Source organism: Anopheles merus, chromosome 3L, assembly GCF_017562075.2.
Source record: "Anopheles merus strain MAF chromosome 3L, AmerM5.1, whole genome shotgun sequence".
NCBI lineage: Eukaryota > Metazoa > Arthropoda > Insecta > Diptera > Culicidae > Anopheles > Anopheles merus.
In genome coordinates, this window is record NC_054085.1 from 37,953,358 (window position 1) to 37,967,888 (window position 14,531).

The 14,531-nt window shown below is 47.8% G+C and overlaps 2 protein-coding genes across 2 annotated transcripts in view; both read left to right on the forward strand.

The window, feature by feature from the left end:
• LOC121598990 (paired mesoderm homeobox protein 2A-like) overlaps window positions 1–9,984 on the forward strand; it is a 39,080-nt gene extending 29,096 nt beyond the window's left edge. The window contains exons 3-5 of the mRNA XM_041926393.1: window positions 3,240–3,555; window positions 5,726–7,283; window positions 9,572–9,984. Of these exons, the coding sequence (XP_041782327.1) occupies window positions 3,240–3,555; window positions 5,726–6,120 (711 nt within the window). The 3' untranslated portion in view covers window positions 6,121–7,283; window positions 9,572–9,984. The remainder of the gene's footprint in view (window positions 1–3,239; window positions 3,556–5,725; window positions 7,284–9,571) is intronic.
• On the forward strand, window positions 9,871–11,246 carry LOC121598991 (muscle-specific protein 20). Its single transcript, XM_041926394.1, has 3 exons — window positions 9,871–10,006; window positions 10,108–10,440; window positions 10,522–11,246. Exons 1-3 carry the CDS (start codon window positions 9,977–9,979, stop codon window positions 10,711–10,713), a joined length of 555 nt encoding a protein of 184 aa, XP_041782328.1. The 5' UTR covers window positions 9,871–9,976; the 3' UTR covers window positions 10,714–11,246.
• Window positions 11,247–14,531: the final 3,285 nt, after the last annotated feature.

Consider the following 14,531-nt stretch of genomic DNA (forward strand, 5'->3'; position numbering starts at 1 on the left):
CGATCGGCAAACATCCGGAGCATCTTGAGAATCCTGACAGATAGATACATAGAACAAACAGTTGCTCCGTTCCGAACAAGTTCCCGGTCCACGCCTCAATGATGGAGATGGATATATTTATAAACCCACACACACATGGTGGCCAGCGCATGGCGGAGCGCATCTATAAATGAATTGTTTATTTTAATCATTCATAATCAAATAATAAATTAAGAAAGTCAAACACACGACCACACGGCCAGTTCCCTTTTCATTTGGGATTTTCTTAGCGAACGTTGTCGTACGATGTTTGCTCTTGTTTGGATTTTTTGTTTCGATTTCAAAGGACTTTTGATGAGGAGAGAGACGTACGTTGTGAAGTCTTCAACCGGCAAGAAACCAGTTGGCCATTTGTCGTTGAAAGTCCGATTGCGGATGGCCGGAGATATCGCTCCTTGTCCGCAGTCTTCATTAGCCATGGGTGGCCACTTCCTTTCCAGCCAAGCTCCGGTAAAAGTTTATTTGAAGAATTGTATAGAACACCAAAAAAAAAAAACGCCTGTACGTTTCATCCTAACTTCTCAGCAATAGTTAAGGCAGCGACAGAAGAGAAAGCAAAAAAAAAAAACAACGTCAAAACACACACTTGCACGGAGCACACAGCAACGGCAAGGACGACCAGACCAACGACCAAAGACGAAAGATTCCGCACTAATTGCATTAAAATTCAGCACGATTTGGGTCAAGACGTTGGCCGGGGCGAAAGAAAATGAATAGAACTGACCAGAGCAAGAGCAGGGAGCGAAGGCATTGGACGGCGGATAAGACAACACAACCCAAGTCCCGGGGACGCATTTTGAATAGCAATCGGTTTTCGGGTTTCGGGGCTCGGACAAGAAGTTTACCCAAGAAGTTCGAGAAACGCCGGCAGTTGTGGGTTGCGTTTTGGGTCCGAGGAAACCGGGAGGAAAAAAAGTACTCGAAAGGCATTGCACGTTAGTGAGGCGAGGAGATTTGTTGAACACGTTGGACGTTAGGAGCAACAAAAAAACGGACAGCAGTGATTGGAGATGTAGAACAAACTATCGCCCAACCCAAAAGGGGGAGTCATTTGGGAAAGCAAAGAAAAATCGGATTGAAACTGGTGTTTTACTTGTGCGAGGAAAAGTAGTTTCTGTCGGTAAAGTGCTTGCAAGTTGGCTCGTTTGTTTAGTAAATGCTGAACTATTTTACTACGGAGGTCCAACAGCTCATGTTAGTCAAGTCAGAGGAGTAGCATTCATTATACAATGAAGTTGTATTTCTTCCATGTTCAAAAACAGCTACTTGCTTGTCGTGACTGTAAAAGTACAGCGGTCAATCAGTCAGAGATCAAAAAGGTGAGGGTAAAAACAAATACCGTTTATAGAGTAAATATCGACTTTTCCAATGCTCCTCTTCATAATGCTTCGTAACAAAGAACGGCAAATAACGAAAAGAAAACACGCACACACACACAACGACTGATTGGCTAATAGCAAACTAACCGGTCACCAAGTCCCAGGCAAGCCATTCCAGCCAGTAACGGGGCAGCACGGCACAACAATGTCCAGTACAAACATTGAAGCGGAAGGTAGTCGCTGTTTGTGCGGGATGACCGAATCAAGTGTGATTTTCGGTCGGATAGGAGGTGGGAGCTAGCTTTTGTGACAATCATTGTGTCATAGGAGAGGGTAAAAAAACTCCACCTCTCTCTGCTACACATGCTAAGCGAAGCGTGAACCAAACGGTGAAAGGGGTAAACAGGGTTGGCGCGCCGGATGGGTCAAACAAACGGGAAGTAAACAACTCCGGGGGCCATGCTCGCGGCCCGAAAGCGCCGAATTTGCAAAGTTGATTAGATATTTAAACACGCGACACGCGTGATAAAATGAAGCTTAAAAAATGTGCACCACTTCGTGTGTATGTGCCGGTGCTTTTCCTGCGCGCCATTTCACGCGTGTCGCGCGCCATTTGGTGGAAAGTTTTTTTGCTTCCTCTGTCTTGTTGCTGCTACCCACCCCACCTTCCCGACAACCGTAATGTGTTAGCATTTTTCGCACATTCTGACAGTTTGCTTTCACGCAAACTGGCGGGCCAGAATGTCATTGTTGTGTGCCGGTGAAACGCTTGTAGGACACGGTTGTCGCAATATGATTGTCCCCCGCGACTGTTTGCGCATACCGACAAAGTTTGCGCGCCCGCTGCTAATGCCCCGTGCGTGTGTGCGCGCGTGAAAAACCGACACAAAATGCTTCCAGTCATTTCATTAATTGGCGTACGTAAATATTAGCTAATTAATTTGAATATTTCATAAACGTTCGCCCGCTTGCCGGGAGGAATGCACAGCTGAGGGGAGCACGATGCGCAAGGAAGCAGCTTGACGTCGTTCTCCTGTTTGGCATACATTAAGGCGCACGCAGCGTGGACGGGAGCGTAGCAGATGCGTTCGGGTTTCACCGATTGACAGTTTGCCAACTCGTTTGTTTGTGCGAGGTGTACCAAATATACACACATACACATACACACAGACGCTTGTGGTGAGTGCATTTAGATTAGAATTTCGCACAATATTTACCGCCAATAGTGTATAATTAGTGGCGAATGTGGCGGTGGCGATGGAGCTGTGTAGTTGGGTTTATTAAAGTTTGATAAAATCATTGCAATTAAGGCTGTGCACGGGCACACGGGCCAGGGAGGTAATGTATTTTTCATGAACCTCTATCGGATGCGCTGTCTATCGTGAGGGTTTTTGGTGGTGTAAGCGGGTACGGTTGACAATGACTGATGATGTTGGTGTTGGCGGTTTAGTACACATTGTGCTGAGGCTCAAAGAGCAAATATGAGCAATAAGTGTGAAATGATGGTGGGTTATGTTCGTGTCGTTTGTATCTTGCTGGGTGTGAACTTTGAAATATGTAACGACATGTATTTATGACGTTTAGAGGACAGGCCAATATTTTGTAGCTAGAATTAGGGCAATGCAAAACCATGACAACACGCAGGTAGAGATGCAATTTAGTTAGAGCGAATGAACGAGCTGTCGAAACATTGAAGTATCTTACGAGTGTATATCTATGTGATTAGAGTTGAAAAGCGCTGAAATATTAGTTAAAGTACTTAAATTGAATGATTATTTCCCTTGGTTAAGAAATCTTTTCAACAGACTTACCTTTTCTTTGCCATTGCTGCTACTAAAATCTGCTCCATTATGCTCGGTCTCCTCCTCCTCCTCATCGCAGGTCTGGTTCCAGAACAGGCGGGCCAAGTTTCGCAAGCAGGAACGGATCGCCCAGCAGAAGGTGTCCAGCAACAACAGCAGCAGCGGCAGCAGCAACAGCAGCAACAGCAGCAACGGCAGCACCAACAATGCCGGCGCTAATCAAGATTCATCGTCCGTGAAGAGCGAGCAGAAGTCGTCGGTGAACGGTGGCAGCACGACCCCGAAGGACATAAAGCCGCCCGGCTCGCCCTGCCTGTCCGTCACCACCCTGTCCACCACGCCCAACTCGAGCGCCTCCTCCCACCAGTCGAACGGTGATATCAAACCAATTAATGGTAAGTGTTTTCCACCGATTCACAGTGTCATCCGTGGGTTTTCTTATCTAGCCGATGCTGTTTCTCTTCCCTCGCTTCGGGAGGGTTGTGTTTTTGTTGCCTCCCTGGTTGAGGGTTTGCTGGAATTGTCGCACAATGATTGTCATCCTTGAACCTCTCTCGATTTGCACCACCTACATACATACATACATACACACGCGCTCGCACGCACTACACGTGCATGTGCTTGTACACGAGCAAGAGACGCCATTGCTTATCGCTTCCACACGCCCCCTACGCCGCTAATGTCGTCCTTGGCGATGGTTTGCGCTTGCGAAAGTGGTCCCATTTGGCGTTGGGATGGTGCCGTCGTAAATTTTTCATTATAAAAGTCACCGGAAGAAGCCAGCCAGAGTCGGAGTCGGTGTCTCGAGGCGTCCGTCCGTCCTTGCCACGGTGCCAGGTTGGAAAAACAAATCAAGAGAAAACGTGCTGTACGTTTTTTCTTCTCCCTCTCACCCTCCCCAGGACTTTCTACAATGTAAGTCGTCCTAGATTTCTTCCACCTCGTGCGGGGGGATTCCATCTTTGCAAGGGCTATCCACCTTCTCCCACTTTCCACGAATCCTTACGCAGCGTCTTATCGCGTAGCTCAGAGATTCGCCTGGCTTTGCCGTAAGTCGTGTGTAAAAGCGTGCTTTTGTTGCCCAGCAACCAGCCACCGCTGTTATTACGCGCTGCCAGGAGACGAAGCGAAAGCTACACCACGCAAGTCACCGTGCGTTACTGCTCGAAGGAATGGGGAACGAGAGGATGGGAAGCGGGACATGGCGGCTGGCAGGCAGGCGCGACATTTTCGAAATAATCTGACATTAATTCGTATAAATGAACGGTGTAACAAGCAATTTTCTAGATTAAACCAATTTAATACCATTTCGCCAGAATCCACCGAACGCTCCGTCGCGTTACAGCGTCTTTCCGAGGCTCACTCCGCGGCTCGGGCCAATCGAAAACAAAATGAAGCGCACAGCTTTCCAGCGTGTGCGTTGTGTAACAGGTGGTTTTGCCGTACGCTCGAGATGATATTTTCCATCAGCTTGAGCGAGTTTGAGAAAGATTTTTCACATGTTGTTCGCGCTAAGATCGCGGGAGATGCATTAGCATTACGTGAATGTGAATGCGCCACAGAAGAAAGGATATTAATGTGTCTTTAGAGTAACTCAAATTACCTAGACATTATAAATTTTGCTCATAGGGAGGGAGAAAGATCACTAATTGAACTATGTTCCATCAATAATGGAAATGAAGAAACCGAGGAACACAGATGAATGTGACTTTCGAGTCTCCTGAATGTCCCTGAACCCTCCTTGCTAGCGAATTGCGAATAAAACAAATCTTCCATAGGTCGACAATCACTCGCATCATTACTCATAACAATCCACCATCCAGCAGTGGCTCAATTCCGATCGAAATGATTCGTTATTCCTGGCCACCTCCACAGCAACGCTGTCACAATGGCTGCAAAGTTTTGTAAATCTAACCGCTCATCCCATGTCACAAGCTCCAAAATGCCGCACGAAAGCCGGAGCCATATTCGTTTCGGAATATTCGATCACCTCCAGCAGAACAGTGTCGGAGGATGAGCACTTTTCGACTTTCCCCCTGTTGGACGATGTAACGTTTCGTCCCTTTTTTTTCGTTTCTTATCGCCATTTTCGTTTTTGGAGTAGGTCCATCGAAGCGAGACGAAGCGCAAGCACTCCGAGGTCTAACTTTTCCGAGTGTATGAATTATGGATTATGAAGTTTGCGTTTGTTGGCTGGCGGCAGCGACCGTCCGCTTTGGGGAATTGTCGGTTTTGCGAGAAACTATTCTACAGTCGGGTTTGGGTTGTGCTTGGTGAATGTTGGGAGGAGTTGGAATGTGTGTGTGTGTGTGTGGAATAGCCCACTGGCATAAGGACGCTTTCGACATCGTTTCGAGAGATCATTCGTAACTGTCGTGGCACGTTTTGTCGCATGTCACCGGCGACCACGGGTGCACGCGAGCGGACTCTCATTCTTTCCATATTTTTCGTTTACTGTTTTACGTCTGCACATGTGTGTCTGTGTGTGTGATTTGTTCGTAGCATATTCTCATACCAATGTGTTTTTCTTTTCGATTTTGTGCTTTCTCCCATCCCGGTACGTAGGCAAACTGACAGACGATCTGAACGGAGCGAGTCTTCACAACGGACCCAACCATCATCATCTCGTGGTCAGCAATGGTACGAGCAACGGCAGCACCAACAACAACAACAACAACAACAGCCACCATCACCACAACAACAACAACAACAGCATTAGCAACAACAATAACAACAACAAGTGGAACCCGTCCTGCAATCCGCTGCTGCAGAACCAGAAGGCAGCCAATCATCTGAGCATGAATCATAACCTCCAGAACCATCATCACCACGCGGTGGCTGCGCTGTCCTCGCCCTTCTCCTCGCTGCTCGGTGCGGCTGCCGGCGGTGGTGCGGCCGGCTATCTGCTCGATCCGCTCGGCGGACTGAACAAGACGACGGCCGCCAACCATCTCTTCTAAGACGGCGAGAGCGGCAGGCTTAATTAGGGAATGTTGGGAGCGTCGGTTGACCCCCCACCACGAATTGAGTGGCGTTGAGCGGTAGAAGCGCTGTACGATTGGAACACCTTAATTTTTGCCCGCGATTTCACGCCCACGGAACGTGAGCTGTCACTAAAAATAAGTCCCCCAAGCGGTGGAAGGAAGTGCGGCTTCCGATCCTTCGGGTGGATTAATTAAGCAAACGGTACTGCATGTACGGTTCGAGGTTAAGGTCCTGGAGGGCACAGACAGGCACGGTGACGAGCGTCAGTCTGTCATCGTCAGCGTAGGTGACATTAATCAAAATGGGAAAAGAACAAGTAGAACTAGGAAGGAGGTTTTGTAAAGCAGGTCGAAGCAGGCCAGTGGAAGAATGGTAAGGTTGCAGAAAGAATGGACATGAAGCGATACGATCTTGTATACGGAGCAGCACGGGAAGAGTCGCTTTCCGTTTAGTGTAAGATCGTTCTGTTGACCACGAGATCACTTTTATTCACACAGAGTTGGAGAGGCTCAAGCAGCAGAAATCAACAGTTTAAACTACTACTACTTTAGTACTTAGCGAGAATTAGTGAAGAAGCGTATTGTAAATAGAGTCAGAACGCGCATCAGAGCGCAGGTGCTGCCGCAGGTGTACGGGTATGCGCCCAGGTTTACATCAACGATCTTACCACTACTACTATTACTTACACTTAATACCCAAAGAGTCGTGTAGGAAATGGTGCGAAATACGTGACATTCTGCTGGAAGCGATCCAAAATGGTAACGATTGCAGAAAGTTTCACCCAGCCAAAAACTTTCGATCGTCCGTAGAGGAAGGCCGTGTTCCGCGGCCCCTTAAATTGTTGTACAGCTACAGTGTAGGACGTGAGAGGTAGAGTTCAGACTTCAGCTTTGTAGAGTACACTAGAGGTAGCTTCCCTGTAAATGCGTCACTGGAAGCTATAGGGAGATGTGTTTTTAGTTTCTCTTCTGTTTAGTGTTTGCAACTGGAATCGCTCAGCCAGGACAGCTAGCAGTAGCAGAGGAAATGGAAGAGAGCGTGACCTAAGATATCCCTAAAGAAATAGTTGAAATCAAGCAAAATGTAAACCGAACCGAGCTCGTCCTCCGCCAAATTGTACGATAGGTCGATGCTAAGAGTAAGTCAAATATACTAAGGATCGGATCAACAAAACAAACCGTGTAGATCAACGCACGCATACACAATCGACAGTGGTGGCGGCAGGTGATTTGTTTGACGTGCCGAAATGGACCGTCTGTCGAACGTCTGCTGCCGGATGGTGGGATGATTACGGGACGGACACACGCACCCTGAACACAATGTGTGGCCGGGCGGGATGAGCAGGGACGATTATATTTTAAGACGATCAACTACACACGGCCGGAATTCGGGGGTCTATTTTGGGCCTTGCCAGCTCAGGTGATTGGAAAGAATACTTTCGCTCTTTACGGACTTGCTGTAGCCGCGTGTCAGCGCAGCATTCTTCCACCGATGACGAAATCGTATCCAACGCGCGGCTTACTCACGCGGGACGCTTCTCGAGCGGTGAAGTTCATCGTCCTTGGGGCGTGGAAAATTCGGACCAAAACGGAGTATCGCGTGAATCCTGGGCATCGCGACAGTGCAGTGACAGCAGGCAATCGTGCACTGTTGTCAAGACGCTACCGCTGTTTCCATTTGCTGGCCACTTTCGCCTCTAGCGTATTCATCTCTAAATTTAGCCCGTGGATTGGGTTTTCGTGGACGTCGTTTCCTCAAAGTCGTTGTCCACAGTAAGGCGGCATATGGGGTAGCAAAAGCAACAGGACGGATGTTGTTTCACGCTGCATTTTATTGGACCACTTAAACCGGACGACCATGCATAACGGCTACATCGTGAGATCTTTCTTTTGGGTCGTTCGTTTGGTTAAGCCTTGTTGGTAGAATTTATTCTCGTAGCGTCCCGTTTGATGTTGGGGAACCCATCCACAACAAATAAACGCGTCCAGAGCACACAGGCCTTGCTTCCAAGCGAGGACGCTCGCACGAAAACAAACAAAGGAAATGACCATGGAGGTTGGAGGATCGTTTTCAATAAAAAAACGACGCTCTTGACGCGTTTTGATCGTAACCTTGAGATCGTAACCCAGGGACGCTCGGTTGGGCGGCGACCGAGGGTTGTTCTAAAATTAGCTCCAATTCTGAAGAGGTTAAGTGCTGCGGTCTATTGGAGCAGGTTTTCCGGACCGATTCGAATGGAACACAGTGAAGATCGGTCATAAATGAGGTGGAAAAGTACGCGCTGCTCTCGATCGTGCATGGCATGAAATGGAATCGACGTTAGCAGTTGTGGTGTGTTTATGTGTGTGTTGCAAAGGTCATCCCCGTGGAGGTTAGCTCAACATTGCTCAACAGGTGAATCATGGCAGCGAGCTGGTTTGTCTGTTGTCTATTTCCGTGTGGCGTTACATTAGTCAGCTGCTAATGTTGGGACGGTGACGGGTACGCATTTCTGAGGACATTCCAACGTAATGAAGCTGCATTCTCATTAAACGCTGGCAACAGACCGTGCAAAGACGGGTAGCGAACACCTCTCGGTGATTGGTTTGCGCCGATGGAGACTGCGAACACTGTATTAAGTTCGCTCACCATGGGTAGGGCAACATCGGTGTACAAGGTGTATATCGAGAAGAAGGTGCTGTTGAAAGATTGAAACCTTGCTTATTGCCACGCAGCAAGAGGCGTACGAAACGCACTGTAAACAATCTCGAAAAATGTGTGTGATGCATCGAACCGCAGCACTCTAGAATGCACTCGCGTGTTTGAATGCACTTTCTGGGCTAGTGAGCCGAAAGGATTGCATCATTGGTATTGAATTTGATCGAATTAACGGGTTTGGATGAGCTTGCATGTGATTACTCTAGTACTCTCTACTACTTTGAGTTGCTTAACACACAATTTATCAAACAAATGAAAGACACATACTTGCTTTTCCAGTGACAGTTTAATGTGCTCTTTAACTGCCATAAAAAAGGAAGTAAAAAAACTCACCAAAACATCTTCCGCTTAATGGTCGGCTTGGCTCCTACTCTTCAAATCTTTCTCCATTGCCGTTTCCATCCATTAGGAGTATTTTGGCAGCTGAATTTACGCAAAAATTCTCCACCCCTCCCCTTCCATATGAAAACACGCACCAAACCCAACGCGTCGTGAGTGCGTCGCTGGCGCAAATCTGTCATTTGGACGGAAATAAATTACTCACGGGCTATCTGTCTGTCCGGCTGGGGCGCGTGTATGCCAGCCCGGCGCGGCATGGAGTTATCCCAGCGCGTGGCCGGTAGCCGCAGGAACGTTCTCGAAATAATGATGTGTATTTTATTGTAAACACGTCACCAGGCGGCACCAGCATGAGCATTTTGCAACGTATTTCTGCTTGTTTTGCTACAGCCAAACCGAAATCGGATGGAAATAATCGACAATCGGACAAACGCGCCGTGAGCGGGAAAGGAAAGGACACCGAAAGGACGCGCTTCTCATTCTCCGTGCACTCCGTGTTTTCCCGCTCATTTGATGTATTAAATTTCGGAAAAACAAAAGTAATCCCTCGACCAAGGGGGGAGTCGTGGTAAGCTCCCCTTTCAATGGCGATCGGTTGCGCCGTTGTGCGCAAACGCGGGCGCATGTTTTTCCATCGCGCGCACGCCAAACGATGGACGCAAGAAGTTTAAAAGCAATCGCGCTGGCCAGAGCGTTCATCAGTGTACGAGCGACCGCAGCTTAGAGCAAGTTTGGTGAGCAACGAATCGTTGTTGAAAGAAACCCCCGTCGTACAGTCACTACGCAGTAGCAATAATGGCTTTGGAGCGTCAAGTTCGTGCTAAGGTTGGTAGTGTGAAGTGTGCTTGGAAGTGTTTAGTGGGATCGGAAATCGTGGCAAGTTACTAAATGGTTTCATTTCGTTTGTGTCACTGTTATTCGTTCAGATCGCTGGCAAGCGTGATCTGGAGAAGGATAAGGAAGCGCAGTACTGGATCGAGGAGGTGCTCGGTGAGAAGTTCCCGGCCGGTGTGCTGTACGAGGACGCCCTTCGCGATGGGCTGATCCTGTGCAAGCTGATCAACAAGCTGGAACCGGGCGCAGTGGCCAAGATCAACACGTCCGGCGGCCAGTTCAAGATGATGGAGAACATCAACTTGTTCCAGCAGGCGATCAAGAAGTACGGCGTACCTGATCTAGATGTCTTCCAAACGGTGGACTTGTATGAGAAGAAGGACATAGCGCAGGTCACCAGCACAATCTTCGCACTCGGACGAGCGGTAAGTTGCGCGAGATCTTGTTCGAGCTCCAGGCAGGTCACAGTGTCTTATGATCAATCTTGTTCACTCTCCGCCCCACAGTGCTACAAACATCCCGGGTTCCAGGGACCGTTCCTGGGCCCGAAACCGGCCGACGAGTGCAAGCGCAACTTCACCGAGGAGCAGCTGAACGCGGGCCAGGCCATCATTGGGCTGCAGGCCGGCACGAACAAGGGTGCCTCGCAGGCGGGCCAGAACATTGGCGCCGGTCGCAAGATCATTCTCGGCAAGTAAGCGGGTGGGCCTCGGCCACGAGCACCGGTCCAGGAAATGTGTACAAACGGCATCCATCACCACATACACATCACAGCACACAACACCACGCGCACACATGCACAACCTGTATGAGGAGCCCCGTGACCTACATACGGAAAGTCTCACCCTTTCACTCCTAGATACAGAGACATCCACAGACACAGAGAGCAACATCAACATTTATACGAGTGTGTAAGATATGGTACGAGAAGAAGGAGGAGAACGAGCGCAGAGGATAGAGTAGAGAGGTAGTAGACGTGCGAGCGATCCGTGGAACTCCAGGAAGTCTTCCACTGGGTCGACTGTTGCGAGAACTGGTATTACTGTTACTTGGCGTACGGCTTTATACACCTTGAGTTTTATGTAATTTAACTTCAACCCTCCCCTGAAGTGTGAAGTAACTGCGGGAGAGCGGTCGGAAGAACTGGTTGTTTTTGTAAGAAGGGAGAACAAAAATTCGTTGATAATTTATCTGTAATAAAATTAATACTATTTCGTACAAAAACCACAAACAAAAACCCCCACACACGCGTGGTAGTATTTTGTCTCGTCAGAACGTTACGATTATTAGAAGGAGGTGTGAAAGCAAACATCTCCAAACGGTTGGCACACTTTGTTCGGTTGGCGGTTGCATCACTGTCCCAAGGCACCCACACAACTCGTGCCTCGCTGCTGCTGCTGCTTGTGTATGCGAGAGTTCTACATTTTTGACAGCTCATAAAACTCGTCCTCGGAACAGGCGGCACGTTTCGCAAGGTGTACCACTTCAGCAGCGCGCGTGTGAAGTGGGGGCCATGATCTTTCCAGTCCATTAGCCGCGTGCCGATGGTGGTCGGGTGTGGCGTGTGTGTGGTGGAATTTTCCCCAACCGTATAGTCCGTTGAAACCGCACACAGCCAAGAACACGCAGAGATCTTCTTCTACCGAACGCTGCCCAAACAACGTGCGTGCGTGTATCATTTAGTGTTTCGTTTGTTTGCTTTTCCTTGGATTTTCTCCCCCACCGAGTTGGTTTTGGAGGCCGAGTGTACGTTGCACGGGTTTCGGGGGACCTTCGACTAATTTTACGCTTTTCGGTGTGCCGGATCGGTGTGGCGTCTCGCGCGTGTGCTCGGCCGGTCAACCGGGTCGAGTAGCCGGACTTGAATTACCAGCAAAGGAATGTCGTCCACCCTGTGCATGGGATGAAAAATTCGGCTGAACGGTTGGCGGATCGTTTGCGAGTGATTTATTTACACGTCCAGGGCGATCGATTGGCGAAATCGATCCGGCCGGGTGTGGGTTGCAATTCGCTACCGAATGGCCGATTTACCCATACGGTTGCAGCGAACGATTGTTTAGCTTATCGGATGTTTGTTTACAAGAATGGCGAGGGAAAATTCTACCACCAAAGGGCCTATGCGAAAAGTTTCTTCAGCTTTATTTGCTTTTACGGCTTATTTTTGGTGGGGTTTTATACGATTTTGGCAACGAGTTGAAAATTGAAAGGTTTTTCTGTTTGAACGGGGAAAAAATCACCAAAAAACGAAAGAAAATGGCCCTCTGTGGAGAAATGAAGGTACCATTCGGATGTTGCGAAGAAAATTGCCCTAGGTGGCGCTGTAATCGCAATAGGGAAAATACGTTCCGCGTTTGTTTATTTACATTATAAAAATCGTTTCCTTTTTTATGTTTTATGAATTTTATGTAATATGATAAAAAGAAAATAATCTCTCAAGATGTGAAAAATGTTTTTCGTTATAACCAACTAATAATAAAATGATTTCCAATGGACGAAACACTACACTTTCTGTTCCTACTCAGTGTGACTTGTAAACCCACCCACAGCGACAAGTTCTACGTGCAATTTATTTTTATTGACTTAGATTTAATTGCTTGTTTACAATGACTTCCCAGCCGCATGTTTCTTTCCATAATAATCCGCTGTGACGTTCATATTTATTATTTTGTCTCGCGTTTTCTTTTCTTCGCGACCCCTTTTTTCTTTCTAGCTCGCTCACCGCGCAATCCGTTCTATTTCTGTTCTGCACGCTGCATTATTTCACCTGCAGCTTTTACGTAATACTATTACTCAAATAATCTTTCCACACGTCAAGGTGATCGTGCCGACGGAATGCACCACCGGGTTGGACGCGAGTGTGTATGTGTGTGTGCAAGAGTGAGAGGTTTTTTGCACAGAAAAATGCTTTACCGATCGGTAAGATCGGCTTCCAACATTATACAGGCGATTTGTTTGGCCAAGTAAACAAGCGCAGGTTCAGCGAGAAGGCCTAATGATGCCCCTCCTGCCTGTTTAGTGAAGCGGGGTGAGCGAGGGGAGAGGAAGCAAAGAAAGGGCAAGTATAATTTTAGCAGGTGAAAAAGAAGTATTATAAAATGAGAAAACACGGCGCGGCTATTTTAAGCAGCATATCGTCATTTTTGTACAACGGCCGAAAATAGAACTCTTACCACTCCAAGCCACAAACCGGACCAAACGCCCTGCCTGTCCAACCCTGACTGTGTCGATCCTCGTCTATCAGCTTGTCTATCAGCTCCAGCATTCATGCAATGGAACGGAAACGTGCCCGGTGGCCTACCGGGTGTGTAATTGCAATAGTACATCGGCGAAAAACTGAGTTACAAATCCCGACCAAAAGTGGAAACCGTTCAACACACTTTCCCTTTTTTGCGCGAAACGCAACCCTTAAACCGACACAGCTCGTAAAAAGCGAGCACAATCAGACTTACTGTCGGTGACTTTTCCCACCTCTGCCTCCCAAACCCCGGGACGTCCACTCAACCAACAAGATGTTGCTCATAGTTATGTCGCTGTCCACACGCGCGCGCCCGGCTGACATTTATACTTGCCATTTTATTTCCCTTCGGGTGTCATTTTCATACCGTGCCGCAAAAAAATCGCGTCGTCCCCACTCGCACACACACATAAAGAGCGGACACAGGTACAGGTTGATAGCTTGCAGTGGCACGCGTGGGATTGCCTTGTGCGGATTGTCGCACAGAGGCGCAACAACGGAAAACATTCTGGTGTGTCGGTTATGAATCATCCTGGGATTTTTTCTCGCGGACTGTACCGTGTCCATAGCTGTGTTTTGGGGGAGGGACAAAACAGGAGACGGGGAAGAGGGTTGTTTTTCGCGTGTTTTCTGCTTATAGTGCCTCGAAAGAATGTTTCAACCCTTTAGTAGAAGGTAAACTATAGAAGAAAATGCGTAATAGTGTTTGAGTAAGTGGAACAAATTAATTTACTAATAAAAGAAACAGATTATTTAAGATAAATAAAATGTTAGAAACCCGTGCAAAACAACAAAATAATGCGAGAAAATATTGAAAAATACAGCAAATTTTGACATCAAAGAATACAGTAGACTGGATGAAAACAGATGAAGGAAATATGTAAAGAAAACAGCAATATTTGGGAATGATTTTGGAATGACAAACTAATTGCTAGATTCTGTAGGGTTAAACGTCTTCTTTTGACACATTCCCCCAATGTGTCCGTTACTCATCCGTTGATCTGTTTGTTGACTGTGAACCATTGCCTCCGCATCACACAATGGCTGTGTTTGCTCGCCTTCGACTTGAGGGGTGAATCATACTTTTCCGCCAGAGAAAAATTTCCACCACCAAAATGGAACATGCACACACCCGCAAACGCCCGTTACGAAATTGAGTGATTGGGTCGATGATGGGCACCGTATTTATGGCCACATGCCCGGGAGCCGTAGTAAGAGAATCGCCGCTCGACAGCAAAACGTGCGAACAAGGATGAGTTACACCGGCGAAACGGTTTAATT